The sequence below is a fragment of the Rattus norvegicus genome, chromosome 13 (genome assembly GCF_021556685.1).
Source record: "Rattus norvegicus strain SHRSP/BbbUtx chromosome 13, alternate assembly SHRSP_T2T, whole genome shotgun sequence".
Taxonomy (NCBI): domain Eukaryota; kingdom Metazoa; phylum Chordata; class Mammalia; order Rodentia; family Muridae; genus Rattus; species Rattus norvegicus.
The window spans coordinates 88,676,933-88,702,260 of record NC_141546.1 but is presented as its reverse complement, the minus strand read 5'-3'; the positions used below and the strand labels follow the sequence as shown (position 1 = coordinate 88,702,260).

General features: G+C 38.5%; 2 protein-coding genes across 3 annotated transcripts; both read right to left on the bottom strand.

Annotated features, from left to right (window-relative positions):
• Window positions 1-321: 321 nt before the first annotated feature.
• On the bottom strand, window positions 322-22,951 carry Or6n1 (olfactory receptor family 6 subfamily N member 1). 2 transcript variants are annotated; one of them, XM_087580307.1, is made up of 2 exons: window positions 22,871-22,951; window positions 322-1,819 (listed from the first exon to the last, which is right to left on the bottom strand). In XM_087580307.1, the coding sequence occupies exon 2, from the start codon at window positions 1,794-1,796 to the stop codon at window positions 858-860; it is 939 nt and encodes a 312-aa protein (XP_087436433.1). In that variant the 5' UTR covers window positions 1,797-1,819; window positions 22,871-22,951; the 3' UTR covers window positions 322-857.
• On the bottom strand, window positions 19,110-20,063 carry Or6n2 (olfactory receptor family 6 subfamily N member 2). Its single transcript, NM_001000082.1, is given in 1 exon segment — window positions 19,110-20,063. A coding segment is annotated over 1 exon segment (954 nt).
• Window positions 22,952-25,328: the final 2,377 nt, after the last annotated feature.

Below are 25,328 nucleotides of genomic sequence, written 5' to 3'. Positions count from 1 at the left end.
CCCACAAGGATATTCCCTGATTGGTTATATCTTTCTTTGGAGAAATAATATATATATATATATGTGTGTGTGTGTGTGTGTGTGTGTGTGTGTGTGTGTGTGTGTGTGTGTATTGTATTATATGTGTTCACAAATAGTTGTTCTAAATCACAGAATAAAGATGAATCGTGCACATAAATGTTAGTAAAACTAAGAAAAGAATAATAATTTTCACTGTCAACCACATGCCAGAAACTATGCATTGTGTTTTAGAAATTTTTGTTGTCACCATGAAAAATTCTTATCAGAAAACATTGTTATTGTATAGTGAAATCAATATTTCATGACAATAATTTATTTTATCAATACCGAGTAATTATAATTCATTCAATGAGATAGAACCTAAGCAAAATTTCATGGAATTTCAAAAATGTGTTGTTAAAAATATATGGTCAGTAAGCTTGTGTTTTCTGTATGAAAATAATTGTTAATGTAAGAAACATTTCATTTTGCTCCAAATTTTATTTAATAACTATTACCATTTAAGGTAAAATTAAATTATTATGCTAAATCAAGTAAATTTGAACCTGAAAGTATTATGAATGAGACATATTTGGCAAAATTTCTAAGCTTGATTCACAAATATCTGGTTAGAAAATTGCAGCCTCCTAAGAGAGCCTTTTACTTCAAAGTCCCTGGGATTAAGCTGTAGATTGCTCCAGCAGATGTTTTAATGTTATGCTAATATTGAAGGCCATGCATCCCTTGCCCCAGCTACAATACCAGACATGAGAAGAATGGAATGCTTCATTTACACTCCTTGGCTGTTAATCTCTTAGCCATCATATTATCAAATCTGCCTTCATTTTGTCATCTCATCACCCCAGCATCCCTGTTCTCATCAGCTGCCTCTTCAGGGCCTCCTTGATTTCTTTGTTGCGCAAGCTATAAATGAAGGGGTTCAGGAAAGGGGTAACCACGGAGTAGACTACTGCCAAGGCTCTGTCGTAGTCAAGGGAGTAACTCTTCTTCAGCCGCACATACATGAAAAGGATGCTCCCATAGAAGATGAGAACCACAGTGAGATGGGAGGCACAAGTCGAGAATGCTTTCTTCTTGCCTGCAGCTGAAGGAATCTTGAGCACTGTGCGGATTATCTGCAAGTAGGAGCTCAGGATCAGCAGGAAGGTGGCCAGGATCTTGCAGGAGTTTATAATAAAATCTACCAGGACATTCACTGATGTATCAGTACAAGCCAAGCTCAGCACAGGTGGGAAATCACAAAAGATGTGTTGAATGTGATTGGGGCCACAAAAAGGGAGACGAGACACCAAGGAAATTTCTACCACTGGCCCAGCCAAGCCTCCCAACCAGCAACCAGTGGCAATCTTGGCACACAGTGTCTGGGTCATGAGGGTAGGATAGTGAAGAGGCCTACAGATGGCTAAGTACCTGTCATATGCCATTGCAGTCAGGAGGTAGCACTCAGTAGCTCCAAGAGAGTGAAAGAAGTAGATCTGTAGGAGACATCCAGAAAAGGAAATTGTCTTCTTTTCACTGAGCAAATTTGCCAGCATCTTAGGAATGGTGGCAGCTGTGTAGCCCAACTCCAAGAAGGAAAGAATGCTGACAAACTTGTACATGGGTGTGTGAAGTCGAGAGTCCAGGTAGACTACCAAGAATATCAGCAGGTTCCCCAATATAGTAGTGAGGTAAATGGAAAGCAATAAGACAAAGAGGTAAGTCTGGACACCTTGGAAATAAGGGAATCCCAAAATGATGAATTCTGTTACTTGGCTCCAGTTTCCAGTGCCCATTGCTCATCATTCCTGTACAATCCCTAAATTGTAAAATATACAATATTTTAGAGATAAGGGAGAAAGTAGCCATTGGCATCCTATCAAGAAAATGTTTAATGCCCCCGTCTTCTAGAGTAAATTATTTCTACTGCATGCTTTGCGAAGCAGGTGTTTCAATTCCACACCACCAACTCCTGCAGTCAGCAGCCTTCATCCGAATTTCTACCCATTGACTCAAGTTAAACCGCCCTTTTTTGAACAGTACAACCAATCTTTATATCACATCCCTCTTTATAACTCATTCCTCCTGCTTACTGTAGGCTTCGATTTCATTGTTCAGGGCGCATTTTACCATGATATCCATGATATAATTCTCACTGAATGTGTAAGATCATCATTTACACTGACAGTGTAAACGGTACCACTGGTAAAGGTGCTGATGGTACATCATTACCATTGATAATATAGCAGACCAAAGGATATTCAGTTCTCATTACATTTCCTGGTTTCTATCATCAACGGGTTTGCTTCTTCAAGCTTCTGGCTTCTGAAAAAAATCAATCCTTTCACCCCTATTTGCTTATGTTCTCTCATAAGAACAAATCTAACACCACCTATCTATGAGCCTATCAGTTAGAATTTTGATCTCTTTTGGACACTACTAAAAATTGCACTGGCGATTAATGTGAGATAAATAAATGAATGAGACTCAGATAGACCAAGAGCAAATCCTATAGCTCCTTTCTCTCCTTTTAAATGCCCACTTCCTCAATCCTCCCAATTCACAATCTTAAATGTGTTTTTCTTATTCATGGGTTGTGTAGATAATAAAGAGTTGTGGTCAATATAACTAAATATTATTGAATACTTTCTAAACATTATAATTAGACTAGATGCAGACTCAAGGCATAAGTAAATTTTAGTGACCAATGTCAAGAAACTACTTGACTTTGTATCTTTCACTTTGTATTTTTCCTTTTTTTAGTTGTTTTTCAAAATTGTATGTATTTGTCATGTATGACAGGGTGCTGCAAAGTGAAGAAGGACTAGACACAACTATCTAACTTAAGTATTGTGTTAAATAGCTGTCATTTGTGGTGAATGCACTTGCCATCTATTCTCTTGGTATTTCAAAAAATGCAATATTCTGGCATGATGATGTGGTTCAATAGATAAACCCACTTGGTGCCAAGACTGAAGATCTGAGTTTGATCCAGAGTCTCACATGGTAGAAAAAGAAATGTGACTCCTCAGTGTTTTCCTCTGACTTCCACACCCTTGCCATGGCTCACGCATGCACACACAAACACAAACAAATTAATATGATTCAAAAATATAATATAGTGTTATTAACTAAACTCCACCAAACCATCCACAAAACCTTTGTCCCACAATATGTCCTGCCTACAAGATATGCAGAGGTAAAGGTGGAGCAGAAATTAAGGAAATGGTCAACTAATGACTGGCCCAATTTGAGACCCATACCATGAGAGAGCCCACTCCCTACACTATTAAAGGAATTCTTTTATATTCACAGACAGCAACATAGCGTAACTGTCACTTCAGAGGCTTCACCCAGCAAGTGGCTCATAGTGACTCACAGAGACTGAACCATCAACTAAAGAGCAGATATGGGTTGAACCTCGGACCCCTCTTCATATGTAACAGATATGTAGTATGGTCTTCATGTGGGATTCCTAAGAACTTGAGCAGGGCCTGTCTCTGACTCTATTGCTTGCCTTTGTGTCTCTTTCCCATAATTGGACTGCTTTGTCTAGGCTCAGTTAATGTTCCCAGTACTACAGCAACTTGATTGCCAAGGTAGGTTGATATCCATGGGAGGCCTCCCCTTCTCAAAGTAGCAAGGTTTGGGGTAAGAGGTGGTGATGTGAGAGGGAGTTATTGGAAGGAGCCGGAAGGGGGGGGCTGCCATTAGGAGGTAAAGTAAATAAATAAGTTAAAAATACAATATGCTGTTATTAACTGAACTCACCCTGTTGCCCAAAGAATTAATTAATTCTAAGAAAATAAATAATTACAATGCTTTCCCAAATTATTTTTCAGTATGTAAATGGCATTAATCTCACTAAACTTACTAAACAAGCATGTCTGCATGCGTGCACGCGCGCGCACACACACACACACAAACACACACACACACAAACACACACACACACACACATATACACACACTCATCTTAACCTCCCAGGTCATAATACCTATACAATATTTATATAATTCGATCACTCTTGTGGCTTATATAAATTAAAAAAAACATTTAGAGTTTTCCCCTGACACTGCTGATTTTAAATATTCTATCATTTCTCCTAAATTAATCATTTCTAGCACCAATAAACATTGATACAACTTTGGGAGAAGCTCCAGGACCATCATAAATTTGAATTTCACTGAAGTGCTTGAATTTTTAAATATATCATTTATTCTTATCAATGCACAAAGATGAAAATGCTTTCCACACTACCTAGAAGATGGGACGAGGAAAACAGCAGCATAAATCATCACCCCAAAGACAACATCACCTTTGCTGACTCAGACAAGCAAAGACTCTCATTCACTTATGCATGAGGAAATTCGTGTCCTCCAAAAATCCTACAGATGGGCTCAGACTTTTGTCAGCACTCACAGGGCAAGGTGGTCATATGGCAGCCTTCTTTATTACAGAAATGTTTAGATTGATAAAACTCTTCCATCCGCACAAAATCTGACTTTCAAACACTGCTTTTATTCTATGTAGTAACCCTGCTGTTCTGGTTGCGAGCCATGCTTTAAACTTTATCAGCATCATCATGTTCATTGTGATCATAAAAGTTTCAGTGCTGGTGGCTCTCTGAATTCAATTTTGATTCATCTGTTTGTAATGTTCTTCAGTTAAAATTTTGTTCATGCTAAGTACCCTGAGGATCCTTAAATCTTCATTCACCCCAAGGTCATTTCTTTCTTTAGCCATGCAGGGTAAAATTAACTTTTCTTGCTACTCCCAGTAGTCATGACCTGGAGAAATGTTTCAGGGTGGAAGAACTCTTTCTTTGCAAGCTTGAAGCCTTGAGTTTGAATGTCCAGCACTCACTTGAAAAGCAAAGTTTGACTGCTAGTTCCTGTAACCTGATCATTGGGAGGCAAAAATAGGTGGTTTCCAAGAGGTCACTGGGCAGCCATCCTAACTTAAATGGTGAAACTTGAGTTTAATGACCTTGTTTCAAGGCATTAAGGCAGAGAGTGATAGAGAAAAATACCCAGCACTCCAAAATCCTGCCCTGGCCTCTTGCCCATCTGCATACACAAACACATACAGAGAGAGAGAGAGAGAGAGAGAGAGAGAGAGAGAGAGAGAGAGGCAGGTAGAGAGAGAGAAACAGAAAAGCAAATACAGACAGAGAGATGAGAGGGGGCAGTCCAACAGTACCTACCCATGGTCCTTTTATTATGTCCCATTTCAGGAGCTGAAATTATTTTTATCCTTGTATTTTATCATCCCAAAGCAGCTTATAGTTTTGTGAAAATGGTTATTTTTATTACCTTTGGGGTTATCACTTTTTTGTGTATCAGCATATACGTATGTTCATGAGTACAAGTGTCCACAGAGGCCAGATGAATCAGACCTCAAAAAGCAGGAGTGACGAACAACAGTGAACCAGCCAGTGTGAGTGCTGAGAACCTCACTCAGGTTCTCTGAATGAACTACAGCTTCTTAACAGCTTATCTCTCTATCCCAGGTGTGAGCTTTTCAAAATTAATAAATAAATTCCATACTTTACTTACCACCTTGGTAATGCTTGGTACAATGTGATTCATCACAGATGTGATGGCCAAAGGAAACTATGATGGCAGCTAAGACGACTGTCTGGTTCTTTCAGGCAAAATCACCTCCTTTGGTGTCAGGGCTGGGGCGAGTGCTATTGGAAATCCTAGCATATTTACAAATTAGCATTGATCGTGGTTAGGTCCTGTCTCACTTCCCATATTCCAAGGAGCTTTTGGCATTAGTGCCTTTCACTGCATTCTCTTCTCCACATGCCTACACTGTTTCTGGCCTATGTCTATGGAGGCTTAAGTCCAAGTAGTTACAACTTAAGAGATCAACTCAATGTCTCCATTTTACAAAGAAACAAGTGGAGATCAAGTAAAAAGAGTGTTAAACTAGGTTAAAACCATACCCAAATTGCTAATCCTGAGATGAGACCCTTCACAGTAACATTTACGAAGGAGACCACATGCCTGGTGTGGTGGCTCACACTTGAAATCCTGGCACATTCTGGACTATAAAATGAGAATCTATATCAAACGGAATGTATGTGTGACAGCATGAATATAAAGTTTTTCAACTGCATTATTGTTCTAAATAATATGTCCATCTCTGGAACCTGAATTATTCCGTACACCTAGTATTTCTGAATATTCTTGTTCTTTTCCTAATGGCCAGCCTAGAGAGAAACATGGTAAAGTGTCTGCCTGACACATTCTTACCTGCAGCTTGAGAATGAGGATAACTTTAGGGCGTGACCCTGGGGCCACCTCTGAGTCTAGAGGTAGATGAGAACTCCCTGATCTCCTCCTATTTTTTTTCATTGATTTGCCGCATTATGTGTTGCCACTCAGGGCTGCTGCACGAGTTGAGCTTTCTCACTTTGAGAAAACCTGTGGGAGTAAATCAAACCGTAAAACATTCCTCTCCCATGATCTATATTTTTGATTGGGCAGAGGTTTCTGGGCCTTTGGAGCAAACCCCTGAGGTTGCTAAGGTGTTCCTTTGGGAAGAGAACTGTCATCCATGCTGTTCATTACCCTGGAGCTCTTTGCCTCTTACCAGTTCTTTTCTGCAATTATTACCTGTCCAAGTTGTGAAAAGCCTCTCTTATTGCAATGGTTTCCATTAGCGGAAACAATTATCACCATAACGTTCTTGGGTCCCTGGGTAGCATGATTTTAAAGAAGGAAATCATGCACTTCCCCATTACAATATGACTTTTCCAAAATATGACTGAGTTTCCTGATCCATGAGATGTGAAACAGAAATACAAACTGAAAAAATAGATGCTAACAAGGCAGGCCCTAATCAATCTATTGGTAAAACTACCAATAGTCTTTTTCCAGTGTTATCTTGCCCTGAAAATGCCTCTACTGAAGGATTATAGATTTAAATCTAATTGCAACTTTACCTATTCAATTGTTTAATTTCAAACTTTCCCAAAGACTATAGTGTACATATTTCCTCCATAAAGAATTAAGCTTTAAAGATATTGAGTATTCCATTATATATATACATGTATCAAACAATGATGTTTCCTTGTATTTTTTCAACTGAATATATCTATAAAGGATAGGTGTTGTTTTCCTCATGCCAAAGTGATATCCAAGTATGGCAGTGAGTGCAAAAAATTATAAACTCTGAGTTGTATGTGAAGACTTACACAGGTTTTCTACATTCTAATCACAATAGTATTTTCAAAGTTTGTTTTATTGGTTATTTTATTATATTTCAAATGTTGCCCCCCTTTCTGGTTTCCCCTCTGCAAACCCCTAATCCAATCCTCCATTCCCCTGCCTGGATGAGGGTGTCCCCCCACCCTCCCACTCCTGCCTCACCCCCCTAGAATTCCCCTACTCTGGAGCAACTCGCCTCCACAGGACCAAGACTCTCCCTCCCAGTGATGCTAAATAAGGCATTTGCCTGCTACATATGCGACTGGAGTCATGGGTCCCTCTTTGGTTGGTGGTCCCTGGGAGCTCTGTGGGGTCTGGTTAATTGAGGTTGTTTTGTCCAAGCTGCTGCAATCTCCTTCAGCTCCTTAATTCCTTCTCCTAACTCTTCCATTGGGGTCCCCATGCTCTGTCTGATGGTTAGCTGCGAGTGTCCGCATCTGCATTAGTCAGACTCTGACAGAGTTTCATAGGGGACAGCTATATCAGACTCCTGTCAGCAAGTGCTTCTTGGCATCAGCATCTTGGTGACTACAGATGGGATGGATCCCTAAGTTGGGTGGTCTCTGGATGGCCTTTCCTTCAGTCTTGGCTCCACTCTTTGTCCCTGCATTTCCTTTAGACAGGAACAATTCTGGGTTAAAATTTTTGAAACGGATGGTTAGCCACATCTCACCACCAGGGGTCATGCCTATCCACCAGATATGACTCTACCTCTCCTTTATTGGGTTTTTTGGCTAAAGTCATCTCAATCAAGTACTAGAAACCTCTTGCTTTCCTGTCATCTGGTAATTTCTAGTGGCTATCCCATGTTTCCCATCCCCACTGCTACACATCTCCATTTAATTTCTTGACCCTCTCTGTACTTCTCCCTGTCTCCTCCCACACCTGAAACTATTCCCCCTTTTTTCCTCCCCCTCCTTTCTCCATCATGGGTCCCTCCCTCCTATGACTATTTTTCCACCTTCTAAGTAGGCCTGGAACATCCTTACTTTGGTCTTCCTTCTTCTTGAGCTTCACGTGGTCTATGAGTTGTTCCCCTTTCTCCACATCCTGGCCATCATCTGATGTCACCTGAGGTTTTGATCATAGCCATTCTGACTGGTGTGAGGTGGAATCTGAGGGTTGCTTTGATGTGCATTTCTCTAATGTCTTAGGATGTTGAACATTTCTTTAGATGCTTCTTGGCCATTAAATATTCCTCGGAGACAGGCAGGTAGATCAGTGGAATAGAATTAAAGACCCAGAAATGGATCCACATGCCTGTGGTCACTTGATCTTTGACAAAGAAATTAAAACCATCCAGTGGAAAAAAAAGACAGCATTTTCAACAAATGGTGCTGGTTCAAGGAGCAGTTGGCATGTAGAAGAATGCAAATTGATCCATTCTTATCTCCTATACAAAGCTGAAGTCAAGGTGGATCATGTGGACCTCTATATAAAACCAGATATGCTGAATCTAATAAAAGAGAAAGTGGGAAAGAACCTGGAACACATTGGCACAGAAGGAAATTTCCTGAACAGAATACCCATGGCTCAGGCTCTAAGAACAACAATTGACAAATGAGACGTCATAAATTGAAAATTGTAAGGCAAAGGACACTGTCAATAGGACAAAATGGCAACCTATAGATTGGGAATAGATCTTTACCAACCGTAAATCTGATAGAGGGGTAATATCCAATATATACAAAGAACACAAGAAGGTAGACTCCAGAGAACCAAATAACCCAATTAAAAATGGGTTACAGTGTCAAATAAAGAATTCTCCACTAAGGAATCTCGAGTGGCCAAGATGCATTTTCAAAGTTCTTAATATAAACCTTCTTTTTCTACATCTCCAAACCTCTTACTTGAAGACATTCTCACATTTACTTAACATGGTTTCTTACCTTTTGCTTGTCCTAGGTATATGTTAAAACTGGTGATACATATTTTTTACTTTGATTTAAATGTTTGAAATTTTTATATGATCATGACAATTCTCCTTTCCCAGTCTTCCCACTATATTTCAAAGCCATGCCCACTTATTGCATTTATTATGTGTGTATTCATGTATGCACATGTGTCTATTCATAATATAAACTGCCCAATATATATAATGTTACTTGTATGTATGATTTCTGGTCTAACTGTTGGCACTGTACTGCCAATAGATGTGCTTTTCCCTGGGGAAGACCAAATCTCACTGTCATCTTTCCTTAGTTGCTGATAGTTCTTTGTGTAAGGTATAGGCCTCATGGGCTTTTCTCAGTCTGCTTAGGCATGTCTATTGGTGTCAAGCTTTTTCAGCTTATGTTAGAGCAACTGTATTGGTCATAGCTCTTTATGGTTATACCTTCTGATATCATGAGGAAACACAATCTCACAGAAAAGGACCTGATCCTCTGGCTTTTACAATGCCCTTTGTCTACTCTTCCATATTTCCTGTGTCTTAGGTGTGTGAACATTTTGCAGGTGTATCTAAAACAAATGTATCTAAAGATAGATTGTTATTAGTAGATATGCTGGTTTACTAAAGTCAGGGTGGTAGATTTCCTCCAATTACCATGACTTTATTAACTCCGAATACTTAGTTCTGTTTCCAGTACCAAGTATGGTTTTTCTTTTGTTGATCAGGTCTTGAGTCCAATTACAGACCAATTGGTTACCACCATGACATCTGGCCCACTACTGCACTGTTAGGATTACTAGGCCATACCGGTCTTTTATGTGGCTCATAGGTATTATAGCTGGGTGGGACTTTTGGGTTTTTCATCCTTTGGAAGGATTGTGTTTTCTGGTGTCGTGGAAATTAGTCCTAAGTGGTTAGGGATTCAGATTCATTCTAGCTCAGAAGACTTTGAGCCCAGTGTTTGGAGAACATGATGTCTTCAGCAAGAGAAACTTAACTTCCACCTCTCAGGGCAACCTAGAACAACAGAATTAGGCTATCTATTTTCGGAGTCTGTTGGCAACCCTGGACAGTAATTCAAAATTAATTTCCTCACGTCTGAAATTGGGGTTTTTGTTAGGTAGTCTTTGGCTCTTGGAGGGAGATTTTGAATCAAGGTATTGGATTATACTTTGATTATTATGAAATCAATTTTAATTAGTAATCTACTTTATTCAGATTTTTAAATTCTCTATAAGCCAACTATTAGCTAAGTAACTTTTGCCATTTCTTAAGATTTATTTATTTATCTATGATGTGTGTGTGTGTGTGTGTGTGTGTGTGTCTGAACTAAATAGTGTTCAGGTATGTATGCCAGGATACCAGAAGAGGGTATCAGACTCCCTTGGAACTGGGAATCAGTGGGATGCTGGGATCCAAACTCAGGTTCTCATAGATGTATAACAAGCACTCTTTTTTTTTTATCAGAAGTTCGTTCATTTTATTGTTAGTATTCCATTGGATGTATATACAATGTACTCATTCATTCATTTCTTTTTTTTTTATTAACTTGAGTATTTCTTATATACATTTCGAGTGTTATTCCCTTTCCCGGTTTCCGGGCAAACATCCCCTTCCCCCCTCCCCTTCCCTATGGGTGTTCCCCTCCCAACCCTCCCCCCATTGCCGCCCTCCCCCCAACAGTCTAGTTCACTGGGGGTTCAGTCTTAGCAGGACCCAGAGCTTCCCCTTCCACTGGTGCTCTTACTAGGATATTCATTGCTATCTATGAGGTCAGAGTCCAGGGTCAGTCCATGTATAGTCTTTAGGTAGTGGCTTAGTCCCTGGAAGCTCTGGTTGCTTGGCATTGTTGTACATATGGGGTCTCCAGCCCCTTCAAGCTCTTCCAGTTCTTTCTCTGATTCCTTCAACGGGGGTCCTATTCTCAGTTCAGTGGTTTGCTGCTGGCATTCGCCTCTGTATTTGCTGTATTCTGGCTGTGTCTCTCAGGAGCGATCTACATCCGGCTCCTGTCGGTCTGCACTTCTTTGCTTCATCCATCTTGTCTAATTGGGTGGCTGTATATGTATGGGCCACATGTGGGGCAGGCTCTGAAGGGGTGTTCCTTCAGTCTCTGTTTTAATCTTTGCCTCTCTCTTCCCTGCCAAGGGTATTCTTGTTCCCCTTTTAAAGAAGGAGTGAAGCATTCACATTTTGATCATCTGTCTTGAGTTTCATTATAACAAGCACTCTTAATCACTCGTCCTGCTCTCACCATGTCTCTCATGTTTCAATTAAGACATCCACCTACTCCTTACAATCACATGTTTTCTACTACCAAAATGTCCTTAACTGATCATATCCATATCTTCCATTTACTTGACACTATATTTGTACTTCTATTAATAGTTATTTAAAAGCATGAAATTTCCTGGCAAAGATTTTCTGTTTGAACCAACTAGACTCAAGAAAACGATTTTACACACACACACACACACACACACACACACACACACACACGCATGCATGCACACCCATGTGCACACGTATGTGGGGTGTGTGTGTGTGTGTGTGTGTGTGTGTGAATTTGTACTCTGTACTTAATATTTAATTTTTTTCCAAAGAGGACCTGAAAACCAATGACTCAAAGTATCTTAATCTTTGAGGTTGAGATAGAGTCTAAATGTAGGTCCTTGACAGCAGGCCTAATTGTATTTTCATTGTCTAATCATTTGTTGATTTCTTACTTCCCTTACTAGCATGCACTATACAATATGAAAGTGCACTTTTAAGACGCACAGTACATGTCTATGCGTCTATGTGTACAGTACATGCGTCTATGTGTACAGTAGAAAATTCCAGTTAAAGTAGCAACTCAATTCTACATTTGAGAATAAAGCCTAATTGCTTTTTTATGTCAAAAATATTTATTTCAAAGATGAATGAAAGAATTAAAACAGAAATTATGTCGTGAAAGAAATTGGTAGCAAATATACTTTACTTAAAATATGACACTTATGTAATAAAAAGCCTTCATCAAAATCAGAAATCTTTGAATGCTTCAAAGAACACATTCTCCAGAAGGTCAAATTGTTTACAATTATCTACCTGCTATACAAATTGTATCTTGATTATATAAAAAATATATTTGCAACTGAATAATGGAAAGATGAAAATGAATATTATGAGATTGCTCATTGGTTAATATCACCTGATGTTCTTGCAGAAGACACCAGTATGATTACAACACTCACAAAGTGGCACAACACCATCTATGATTACAGTTAAAGAGAAGCTGACACTCTGTTCTGGCCACATAGTACATCAGCATGCAAGTGGTATGCAGACCTGCATGCAGGCAAAACATCCATACATATAACATAAGAAAAGAAAAGATAAATAATTCAGTAGAATGATAATGAATGAATAATTAAGAGCAAAGGAATGAAATTAAATAAAAGAAGTACTTCATTTATAAAAGCATGTTTTCTTTTGTATTTTGTTGTTTTAAGTAAAATAGATAATACAAATTTCCTATTCCACTATGGTATTAATAAAAAGTTTCATTGTTAACAAAAAATCATCAGTAGTTATAGACAACATATTTGATGATGTAGAATCCCAAAATGTTGCAAAATCTAGAGAACCAAATGGCTAACTGAATACATTTAGAGTCCTAAACAGACATGGTCAGAGAAGAATTTCTCCATGGCCAAGGTACCAAACACACAAAGTAGCATGACAAGATCTCTCTGCAGGTAAAGGCCCTTACTGTATAGCTGGACACACTGAGTTTGTTCACAAGAATCCATGTGGTGCAATAAAAGAATCAACCCCCAAATGTTATGCTCTGGCCTGTATGTATTTGTCATGGCACACACACACACACACACACACACACACACACACACACACACACACACACACACACACACATACACACATGCACACACATACACATGCACCAAAACAAATGAATGAAATTGTAATAACCTAGGAGAAACTGATAAATTCTAAGCATATATGGCTTACCAAAACTAAATCAAGACATCATTAGCAACTCATGTAGACCCATAATGAGAAACATGATTAAAGCAGAAATTAAAGTTCCTCTATAAACATTATAACTGAACACACTGTCCAATTCTACTAAGCCTTTAAAATATAACACCAATACTTCAAAAATGATCCCACATAGTACAAAAGGGAGGGGCTTTCCCAAGCATTCTAAAAGTCTATATTATTTTAATATCAAAGCTAGATAAGGACAAAATGAAGTAAAAGTAAAAAGAAACTACTGGGCACACATAGATACAAACATTAACAAAACACTTCCATAACAAATCGAAAAAAGGCATTAAGAAAAGTGTGATCATCGCCATGTTTATTTCATCCCAAAGTTGCAAAGTTGGTTCTGCATATGCAAATCTATGAAAGTAATACACTATAAAAATAGACTGAAGGACATAAATCTTCACTGTAGAAAAAATGATTAACTCTCTACTTACATGGAAGCAAGTATTTTTACATATTTTTAAGGAAAGAAAAAATATAATTTTGTACAGGGCAGCCACACACATTAACTCAATGCCATTGTAACAGCATGTACATAAAACACATAAGTTCAACTCAGACCACTTTCCTGCACGGAGGGGCTGTGGTGGGCATTAAGTACAAAAATATTAAAGGGTTTTAGCAATTGATAGCTACTGGGAGAGGGAGCATCAGTTTTCTGCAACAGTGTAAGCCTTGATAAGTCAACTGTACTTCAGTAGAAAGCTACCCATTCAAGAATATATAAGCTTGATGGGTATTAAAAGAAAAAAAACCAGAGAGGATACAAAGTAGGGAGAGGGGATGGATCTGAGAGGAAATGGGAGGAGTGAATTTGATCAAAATATATTATATAATTTTTTACAAAGATCTAACAAAAAGATAAAAGGGGGGAAATACGTTGAGTATTCGGAAAGGGTATCTAAAGTGCTGTCATTTGAAGTGAAATCAATGGGTGGATTGGTTTGTATGTGAGTAGATGTGCATGCATGCCATAGAATACCTGTGGAGGTCAGAGGACAACTTAGAGAGTCAGTTCTTTCCTTCCACCACGGTTGAAGGTATTGAATCGAAGCCAGGAAGTGTGTACCGTAATTGCCTATGTGTACTAAACTATCAAGCTTTCCCTGAAATTGATATTTGAACCAAAAAATAAGGACAAATGAATTGCATGAAGCGTTAGGGAAGTACAAAGATTCTAAAAACCAAAATGAGCTTAATTTATAAGAAGGAAGTAGAATATCCCTAAGGAAACACACCCGGGCCCCCTATGGGAAAAATAAAAGATGAAGAACAGGTATTATTAGAGAGAACTGCAAAGAAACATTTCATCTAGCTTTAAAATGTGTGATAAGAAGGCTTTTGGTTTCATCTCATAAGCAATTGCTTTTCTTGGATTTTGGAACGGCGTATTTAGTTTAGATTTAAAATATTAGATTCTTTTAAAGATATACTTTTATCGTATTATGTGTATGAGTGTTTTGTCTGCATGGATATCTGTGGACTATGAGCATGCTTAGTGCCTGTGGAGGCTAGGAGAGGGGGACTGAGTCTCCTGTGACTGGAGTTACAGAAGGTTGTGAATTATGTGGCTTTTAGGAATAATCCCAGGCCTTCTGGAAAAATAGCCAATGGTTTTAATTGCTGAGCTGTCAGGAGCCTCTAGCAAAGGCTAAAAGCTAGCAGGTAATCTTCTAGAGATGTTTTACCATGGAGCTACAATGGAAGAGCCTTTGAGAACCAAATCCCAAAGGACAAAATCTCAGCAAATTTTTCTGCAGCTGACATACATTTCTGTCCTTATAGAATTAATATTATAGCCCCTGGGCATTAGCCCATCATATTGGGAAGATTTCTGCCTATCAACAAAGATGCACTGTCTTGTAGTGATGCTATATAGATAAATCAATGATTTCTTAATTCGGAAGGACAATTTTATGAGAAATCCAAAAGTTTTCAGGTAATTATCAAGCCCCTTTATGGTAAAGCCTGCTCTGATATGGAACCTGCAATTAGAACTCTGCCAGTCTTCATGCACCACCAAACTACTTGCTTCTGAGATAGAAAGCATGGGTTTATAACTTGGGAACATATTCCTTAAAACTATGACAATTAACCATAGGCCATAAAAAGGAACTAACAATTTATTGTAGGTGCAAGGCCAGATGATAAAATATTTATTGGGTTTATTTATACAAAGCTTCAATGCTAACTTAGTCACAAGAATTATGGTTTTTAACTTTTGAGGAACATGTAGAACTAGGGAAAGAAAATAAATGTCTAGTTAGATAACTACTCTTAACAGAAACACATTCAAACATCTTTGTTGCAAATTTCATTTTCCATGAACTTCTGTAAAAAAAAAAGGATGCTTGGGAAAACCAAGTGATCCATTCTTCTAGTAAAAGTACAAAATAACTTGTAAGGAGCACATTTGGACAAGGGTAGAAGGAGAAAGCAATACACAGAATGCAGAGAGAAAGAGGGACAAAGAAAAAGCTGCAGAGGTAGTAGAAAGAGTATGCATGCTTCTCCTTACCATGGGACAGAACAGGTCTTTTCTTAACAACAAGGCAGACTTAGTCTTACTAACAAGGACAAAGCTTTTAACTTTCAGACTAAGATTTAATTCATTTAGCAAGAAAAGTGTAGAAGCTTTTTCTTTCTCTATGCAATAAAGATTGGAGCTCCTTTTTCATCTGGAGTTCTTTCTACACTGATGCTTGTTCTTTTGATATATATATATATATATATATATATATATATATATATATATATATATATATATATGTAAGTATGTGTATATGTAGGGAATATGTAAATATGAAATAGATAAATAGTGGGCCCAACAGAAGTACGTGAAGGTGTGTGAGTATGTGCATGGATGTATATATGAATGTATATGAATGTATGCATATTTGCTTGTGTAAAAGTTTTTCTTTCTGTGACCATGCCTCTTTTCCAGGTTCAATAAAGTTTATTGCTCCAAACCTCCTCTTGGCCTGACAAGCAAGGGGAGGAGGGCTTCTGGGTTAAAAGAGAAAGGAGCACTAGCAATTAATTATTTACTTAATCCTCTCCTGTTTAAAGACAAATGTTAATTCACCCAGAGGCCTGCAACTTCTGGCTCCAGAGTAACTTAGCAATTCTAACTTAATAAGTAGACATTATTCTAGAAAGCAACCTGAAATTTCCCAAGACCACATCCACCCTCCAAACCCCCTGCCCTACAGATGTTCTTTCCATCAGCTGGTTCAGAGAAGACACAGTCCTGCCAAGTCTGGGGCTAACTTCCCAGCACTGATCCATCTCTCCATCCCTTAAAATATCAGATCTTATATGGAAACATATAATGCATTTCAGTTGAGAAAGGTTGGAATTTACACCAGATAGCAATACTAAAGATAATAAGAAACAGATTTTAAAATGTATCTTGAGGAATTGAATTAATCATGTACTAGACATAGGGTAGAGGAAAATTAAGTAAATATGATAACTTAAATTTTATATTACTAACACAGACATGTAAAGGCATCAAGTATCTAAGGTTGAGATTGTAAACATTTTATTTTTCGAATGTCAAGATTTAATTTCCTGGGAAGATATCTAGACAAGGAAATGAGTCATCTCTTACAAAGTCTAGAACTCAAAAGAGATATCAGACATAGGCATCTAAATTTTAAATTATCTTAGCATTGCTAAGAAACATTTGACACTGTAAGAATAAATGAGATTATAGAGACACCATTATATAAAATAAAATATACTAAAAAGGGCTTATTAAAGAAATAAGGAAGTTAGAATATTATCATCAAAGTTGAGACAAACATTTTTAAGAAGTAAAATAATCATGTGTGTTAAGATGTACAGAATGGAGGACGAGACAGGTCTGATGGATTTGCATCAGTAATATATTTGGCAAAATGTTTCTTGGAAGGTCTGGAATAAATCCACATGGGATGGCTTGAAAGTGAACAAAAGGGAAGAAGAGATAAGCATTAGGCCATTTAGTTGGAAAAGGAGAAAAAATGTCAGAAATGTGTAAGAAGAGAGTTTACATGTGTAAAAATATGAATTAATGTACAAAGCTTAAGTACAAGTGGATCAAGGACCTCCACATCAAACCTGATACACTCAAACTAATAGAAGAAAAACTAGGGAAGCATCTGGAACACATGGGCACTGGAAAAAATTTCCTGAACAAAACACCAATGGCTTATGCTCTAAAATCAAGAATCGACAAATGGGATCTCATAAAACTGCAAAGCTTCTGTAAGGCAAAGGACACTGTGGTTAGGACAAATCGGCAACCAACAGATTGGGAAAAGATCTTTACCAATCCTACAACAGATAGAGGCCTTATATCCAAAATATACAAAGAACTCAAGAAGTTAGACCGCAGGGAGACAAATAACCCTATTAAAAATGGGGTTCAGAGCTAAACAAAGAATTCACAGCTGAGGAATGCCGAATGGCTGAGAAACACCTAAAGAAATGTTCAACATCTTTAGTCATAAGGGAAATGCAAATCAAAACAACCCTGAGATTTCACCTCACACCAGTGAGAATGGCTAAGATCAAAAACTCAGGTGACAGGAGATGCTGGCGAGGATGCGGAGAAAGAGGAACACTCCTCCATTGTTGGTGGGATTGCAGACTGGTACAACCATTCTGGAAATCAGTCTGGAGGTTCCTCAGAAAATTGGACATTGAACTGCCTGAGGATCCAGCTATACCTCTCTTGGGCATATACCCAAAAGATGCCCCAACATATAAAAAAGACACGTGCTCCACTATGTTCTTCGCAGCCTTATTTATAATAGCCAGAAGCTGGAAAGAACCCAGATCCCCTTCAACAGAGGAATGGATACAGAAAATGTGGTACATCGACACAATGGAATATTACTCAGCTATCAAAAACAACGGCTTTATGAAATTCGTAGGCAAATGGTTGAAACTGGAAAATATCATCCTGAGTGAGCTAACCCAATCACAGAAAGACATACATGGTATGCACTCACTGATAAGTGGCTATTAGCCCAAATGCTTGAATTACCCAAGATGCCTAGAACAAATGAAACGCAAGACGGATGATCAAAATGTGAATGCTTCACTCCTTCTTTAAAAGGGGAACAAGAATACTCTTGGCAGGGAAGAGAGAGGCAAAGATTAAAACAGAGACTGAAGGAACACCCCTTCAGAGCCTGCCCCACATGTGGCCCATACATATACAGCCACCCAATTAGACAAGATGGATGAAGCAAAGAAGTGCAGACCGACAGGAGCCGGATGTAGATCGCTCCTGAGAGACACAGCCAGAATACAGCAAATACAGAGGCGAATGCCAGCAGCAAACCACTGAACTGAGAATAGGACCCCCGTTGAAGGAATCAGAGAAAGAACTGGAAGAGCTTGAAGGGGCTCGAGACCCCATATGTACAACAATGCCCAGCAACCAGAGCTTCCAGGGACTAAGCCACTACCTAAAGACTATACATGGACTGACCCTGGACTCTGACCTCATAGGTAGCAATGAATATCCTAGTAAGAGCACCAGTGGAAGGGGAAGCTCTGGGTCCTGCTAAGACTGAATCCCCAGTGAACTAGACTGTTGGGGGGAGGGCGGCAATGGGGGGAGGGTTAGGAGGGGAACACCCATAAGGAAGGGGAGGAGGGAGGGGGATGTTTGCCCGGAAACCAAAGAATTATTATTAAGTATTAAATAAATTTAAAAAAAATAAAAAAAATAAAAATGTAAAATACAAAAAGAATATGAATTAAGATACTGAATTTTCTTAATTCTGAGAACACTGGATGAGCAAACAAATAAGTCTTTTGCTCAAGAGAAAGGATATGAAACCCAGAACTTGAGTAATAAGGGAGCGATATTGATTGAGGCCAGTTCAAATATACATAGAACATTCAAGAGGCGAACATTCAGGCCAGAGAGCACCTTTGTACAAAGTCAATGATGAGTTGGACTAGCTTTCTCCACCTTCTTGAAGAAGGTCCTCTTGATGGCCTGAATGAGTTCCTTGTTTCGAAGACTATAGATAATGGGATTAGCCAGAGGTGTTAACACAGAGTAGACTACAGCTAAAGTGCGGTCAAGAGTCAATGAGTAGCTCTTCTTTAGCCGAACGTACATGAAGATGATGCTGCCAAAAAAGATGAGCACCACAATGAGGTGTGAGGCACATGTGGAGAAGGCCTTTCTTCTTCCTGCTGCTGTTTTTATCTTCAGCACAGCACCAATGATTCTCCCGTAAGAGGCCATGATAAAAAGGAAAGTGACAAGGATGATGAAGGCATTGACGGCAAAGTCCACTAGTACATTAGTAGATGTGTCTTTGCAGGCCAGGCTCAAAAGAGGTGGAAAATCACAGAAAATGTGTGGGATTTCATTGTAGTTACAGAAAGGGAGCTGAGAGACAAGGATGACCTCAGAAATAGGACACAGGAAACCACAAGTCCAGCAGCCAGCAGCCATCTTCACACAGAGTGCTGTAGTCATAATTGAAGGGTAGTGGAGGGGTCGGCAGATGGCCAGGTATCGGTCATAGGCCATGGCTGTAAGAAGATAGCATTCAGAAGCCCCAAGGGAATGGAAAAAGTAGGTCTGGAGGAGGCATCCTGTAAAAGAAATAGCCTTCTTCTCACTGAGAAGATTAGCTAGCATTTTAGGGATGGTGGTGGCTGTATACCATAATTCCAAGAAAGAGAGAACACTGACAAAGTGATACATGGGTTTGTGGAGGGCTGCATCCAGGCGGATGACTAGGAAGATGAGCGTATTGCCACCAATAGTGAACAGGTATGCCAACAGCAGCAAGACAAAAAGGCAGCCCCCAATGTGCTCCACATTTGGGAAACCGAGGAGCACAAACTCAGTCAGGCTTGAGAAGTTGTGTTGATCCATGAGAGGCTGAAGAGGTCAAGGAATGTTGAAGAATCAAATTAGAAAGATTATCAATCTATATCAGAGCCTTATTTATTGTTATTCATTATAAATTGAACGGTAGCACATCTAAATTACTGCCATTAATGCTAATGCTATTAATACTAAGTAAAAATAACAGCTAGCTCTGATTCCAAATGCGTCAAGTGGGAAAGGCACCTATTTTATACAATGAACACTAACAAAGTTGGAAAGATTGGGACACCTTGCTATCTCATAGCATGAAACTTTTAATTTCTGAATTCCATATTGCTCATTTCTAAGCTATTTGATCTTCTCAAAACATTATTTTTTTCTAGATAATCCATAGTCTTTCTCTCAGCCAGCCTAAAATGATCAGTTAGTATACACTATTGGTACAAGTGTTTTTCTTGTTGTCCACCTCAAATCTATAAATATTCATTGAACAAATATATCTCTGGACTAAGGAATACAAAACACAAGGTACAATCGATGACAGCAGAACCCACACAGCCACTTCACCACAGGTTGCTGCGTGTGTCTGTCACTTTACTCACTATAAAAACATCATAGAGTGACAGGAAGAGAGTGTTTATCAGAGCAGGGTTATTGAAAGGGGATTTTTCAGAAAAGGACAGCATTAAGTCAACTTGTCTAATCAAAGTAAGAATCAATGGCAGAGGGAAAGAAACACTATAGACAAATACTATCTTTCATGGGCTGCAAAATACCTGGAAAGGGCCCTGTGAAGAGGGAAAGAAACACTATAGACAAATACTATCTTTCATGGGCTGCAAAATACCTGGAAAGGGCACTGTGAAATCCACCCAGTGACCTAGGACCTATCTCAAATACGCAAGGTGCTACTAAGGAATCATTACAAAAGAGTGTTACAATCAGTTGTAGACAGATCATCAACACAGCTGAAATGTAGCTCATATGTGAAGAACTTCAGAGATAGAAGAAAAACTGTGTCTTGTGGGTACCTCTAAAAGGAAAGTAAGATGAATAAACAACACATTTAGTAATGGAATGGACATTTAAAATTAAGAATGATAAAGTACCAATAGGTAAAATCTCTGTATTTAAGAAAACTAACAAGATAACACAGATAAAGAATAGATAGCTTGCAGAAAATCCATCAAAAATGCTCTGGACATTCTTATTGATTTCAAGCATAATATGAACAATATACAAAAGAAAGGGAAGGATGTGAGAGTAAAGGGAGGAAGCAAAATAGAAAGAGGGAAAGAACGAAAGAGGAACAAGAGAGGACAGATCACAGTATTACCTTATCTGGGTAAAAATGGTAGCCAGAATCTGTCTCTGTGCCTATCACTGATCATACTGTATTACATAAGGATAATTTAATTCCAGTCATCATAGTAAAAACCTGCTATCTCTTTTCATCTTTTTCACCTTAACCCTCAGAATAATGGTCATCACATTAGAAGTATTAAGTAAAAATTATTTAATCAAACTAATTAAGGATTAGCATACAAGACCCCTTCCCTTTGACATATTTCACTCACTCTAATCCAATCCTTCCCAGCACAAAACCCTCCTGTAGAGATAAACCTTCAAATTTGATATTTTAAAATGTTAAATCTATGCATCACAATTTCTGCTTAAGGGATTCTTTTTCTCTCATAAAGAAACTGTACATTTACCTCTCCAATAACCAAAAAGTGGATGTCAAAACAGTAATTCATGCTTCATTGCATTATAGGAACCTTAACCCCTCTTGACCAGTAGTCTCTGGTTTAACTCTCACCCTTTTCCTTCTTCTGGAATCTACCTCTTTCCTCTCTCACAAATAAGTAAAATGTTAACTCTTTAATGAAACATTTTTGTTTTCCTAGAGAAAAGTATTTATTCCTTCTTCTATATCATCATAACATTCATAATGCCCAATTAGCATAGAGTTGCTACTTTTATAAGTCTATCTTCCGTACAAATTGGGGAGATCCTTGAGAGCAAATACATAACACTTCAGTAATGAATGCTTATTCCCAGTGAATGATGACAATGAAAAGCATAGATTCAGTTTTCTCACATTCTTATTTTTCTATAAACCTTTCCATCTGTACCCACTCAGCATCCCAAGATAAATATATTCAAACAAAATTCCACGATGTTTAAAGACCTGTTTTTTAGTACCTCCAACCTAGACAAATTTAAAAATATATAATTGGTTATCTGTTTTCTAAAGAATTGTGAGATAATTTTCCTTCTCTCTACAAATGACCTTATATAAATCCAAATATATTCATGTCAAAGAATGTCTAGTAAGTATTAGATGCTTTCAGAACTACTCTGAAGACCTCTGAATCCTAAATTATTATACCAAAAATGCATAATACTTTCAGAAAAAAATGAGTAAGGCTTTCTTTAAGTGAAATCTTTCCAAAAACATCCGTGCCTGAGAGCTGTAAGAGCTCATAAGATGTAAGTTGTAGATCCAACAGAAACCTTAAACCGTCTACACTAGCAAGTACCTTGTCTCCATCATCACAAACTCCACAGAGTAGACAGTAGACAATCTTTCAGTTGAAGTGTAAACTGGTAAGAATGGGTCAAGATGATCTTCAATGCCTATTTAGATCTGATTCTGTAAGTTTTGCAAGACCAGATTTTACTAAGAAAGTTATGTAAGTCATATTTCCCCTGGATCTCACTCCCTGTTCTTAAAACACTATCTTCTTTCAAATCCGTTATTCCATTTCTTTGATCCCTGATCCTTACAGATAGTTAAGCCCAAGTTATCTGGCCAATCCTGATACATCCTCTGTTTCAGCCTTGCCTACCTCCATATGTGCAATAGATGAAGGCTGGATACAGCAATATTTTCTCCTCCTTCGTGACTCTTATCCCCACAGCCATGGTCCCTAGGGTTAACAAAAAAGTTTTAGGTCACTTGGGGCACAGGTTAACAAGAAACCCCTAATTCCTGAGGCAAGTGAAATAAGGCTTAGATTGAGCTCCTTGGAGGATGTGTGAAAATAGAGTACTCACCCCTGAGAGGTAGTTTCAGAAAATCCATCATCTCATTTCCTCTCCCACTTCCCTGTTTGACGTCATAACAAAAAGAAAGTGTAATATTGCCTAATATCTCTCTTTCTCTGAGAAGCCTCACTGATAATGGTTAACCATTTTGAAATAAAAAATAGGTATAGATCCTTAATTTTCCCAATATCATATTTGTTTTCTGAGCTTTTTCTGATTAACAAATAGTTCTCCAAGCACAGGACATGCATGAGCTAATACAATATTCACAATCACGCCACAGTATTGTTATACCTATTAGGCCTATCATACAGAAACTAAAGAAGAGCATCCAATACTATTCCCTGGGTAACACACAGCATTTCAAAAAAAACATAACAAGGGGACCATGTCTGTGTCATGCCTCTCAAAGTGTTGGCAATGATAAACAGAATGGAACAAAGGTCACAAAACCACAAAAGATACCTGTCTCATGATCTCTTTTCTTGATCAGTATTTATTACTATCTATCCTTAGATGGTTATTTATTTGTTTAAATTCTGTATTATATTCAGTAGAAGTGTGTGTCATAATCCCTATATGAGATAAAATAACAAAAGAGACTACGTATTTCAAAATATTTTCCTACTTTTTTCTTTTGTTTTCTCATTTTGTATTTATGCTTTGAAATTTTTCTACAATATATTTTGATAATATTTGCCTGTCTTACTCCTCCCAGAACCATACTACCTTACCCAAAACCACCCAAATACCCAACTTTATGTCCTTTGGATAAAAGTCAAATGCAGTAAATTCTGCATATACTACTAGATTTGTGCCCTCCACTAGAGTGTAGTCAACCCGCTAAGTGAAATGGAAATAGAGCCACATTTTACCATGCACAAAGCTCAAGTCCAAGTGGATCAAGGACCTCAACATAAAACCACATACACTCAATTTAATAGAAAAACAAATAGGAAAGAGCCTTGAACTCATTGACACAGGCAGAAATTTCCTAAAGAGAACTCCAATGGTTCACACTCTAAGATCAAGAATTGGTAAATGGGACCTCATGAAACTGGAAAGTTTCTGTAAGGCAAAGGACATGGTCAATAAGACAAATCGGCAACCTACAGATTGGGTAAAAATCTTGACTAATCCCACATCTGATAGAGGGCTAATATCCAAAATATATAAAACACTCAAGAAGCTTAGTACCAAAATCCAAACAATCTAAACAAAAATGGGGTATAGAACTAAAGTGAGAATTCAAAATAGAGGATCTCAAATGGCTGAGAAGCTCCCAAAGAAATGCTCAAAGTCCTTGGTGATCAGAGAAATGCGAATCAAAACGACCTTGTGATTCTACCTTACACCACTCAGAATGGCTAAGATCAAAACTTCAGGTGACAACACATGTTGGCAAGGGTGTGGAGAAAGAGGAACACTCCTCCATTGCTGGTGGGATTGCAAACTGGTACAACCACTCTGGAAATCAATTTGGAGGCTCCACAGAAAATTGGAAATAGGCATATCTAAAGATCCAGAAATAGCATTCTTGGGAATATACCCCAAAGATCTTCCACCATGCCACAGGGGCACATGTTGCACTATGTTCATAGCAGCCTTATTTGTAATAGTAAGAAGCTGGAAACAACCCAGATGTCCCATAACAGAAGAATGGATACAGAAATGTGGTTCATTCACACAATGGAATACTACTCAGGTATTATGAATTAAGACATCCTGAGTTTTGCAGGCAAGTGGATGGAACTAGAAAATGTCATCCTGAGTGAGGTAACACAGACCCAAAAGGACATGCACGGTATGTTCTCACTAATAAGTGGATATTAATCCCCCCCAAAAGTATAGATTACTCAAGATACAGTCCATAGAACTCAAAAAGGTCAACAAAGTAAAGGGCCCAAGTGAGGATACCTCAGTTCCACTTGGGAGAGAGAAGAAAGCAACCACAAGGGGGAAGGGGGATGGACAGGGGAGGGAAGAGGTAGGGGGGTCATGGAAGAGGGGAATATGATCCGGTATTGGGTGGGGAAAAGACTAAAGCCCTGAGAACCAGCAGAAAGAAAAGAAATAGGTAACCTCGGAAGGAAGGAGGTTGGGAGGACTCTCTAGATTGTGCCAGAGACCTGGGAAGTAAGAAAATCTCAGGACTCAAAGCAAGGGACCCTAGGTGAAAGTAAAGAGAGGGAACTTATTGAATCCACCTCTAGCAGAAAGACAGGGCATCAAGTGAGGGTTGCTCTCCCACAGCCAAAG

Bases quoted from the DNA above. Each gene is read 5' to 3' on its own strand.
- Or6n1 (XM_087580307.1), bottom strand. From the start codon at position 1,796: ATGGGCACTGGAAACTGGAGCCAAGTAACAGAATTCATCATTTTGGGA.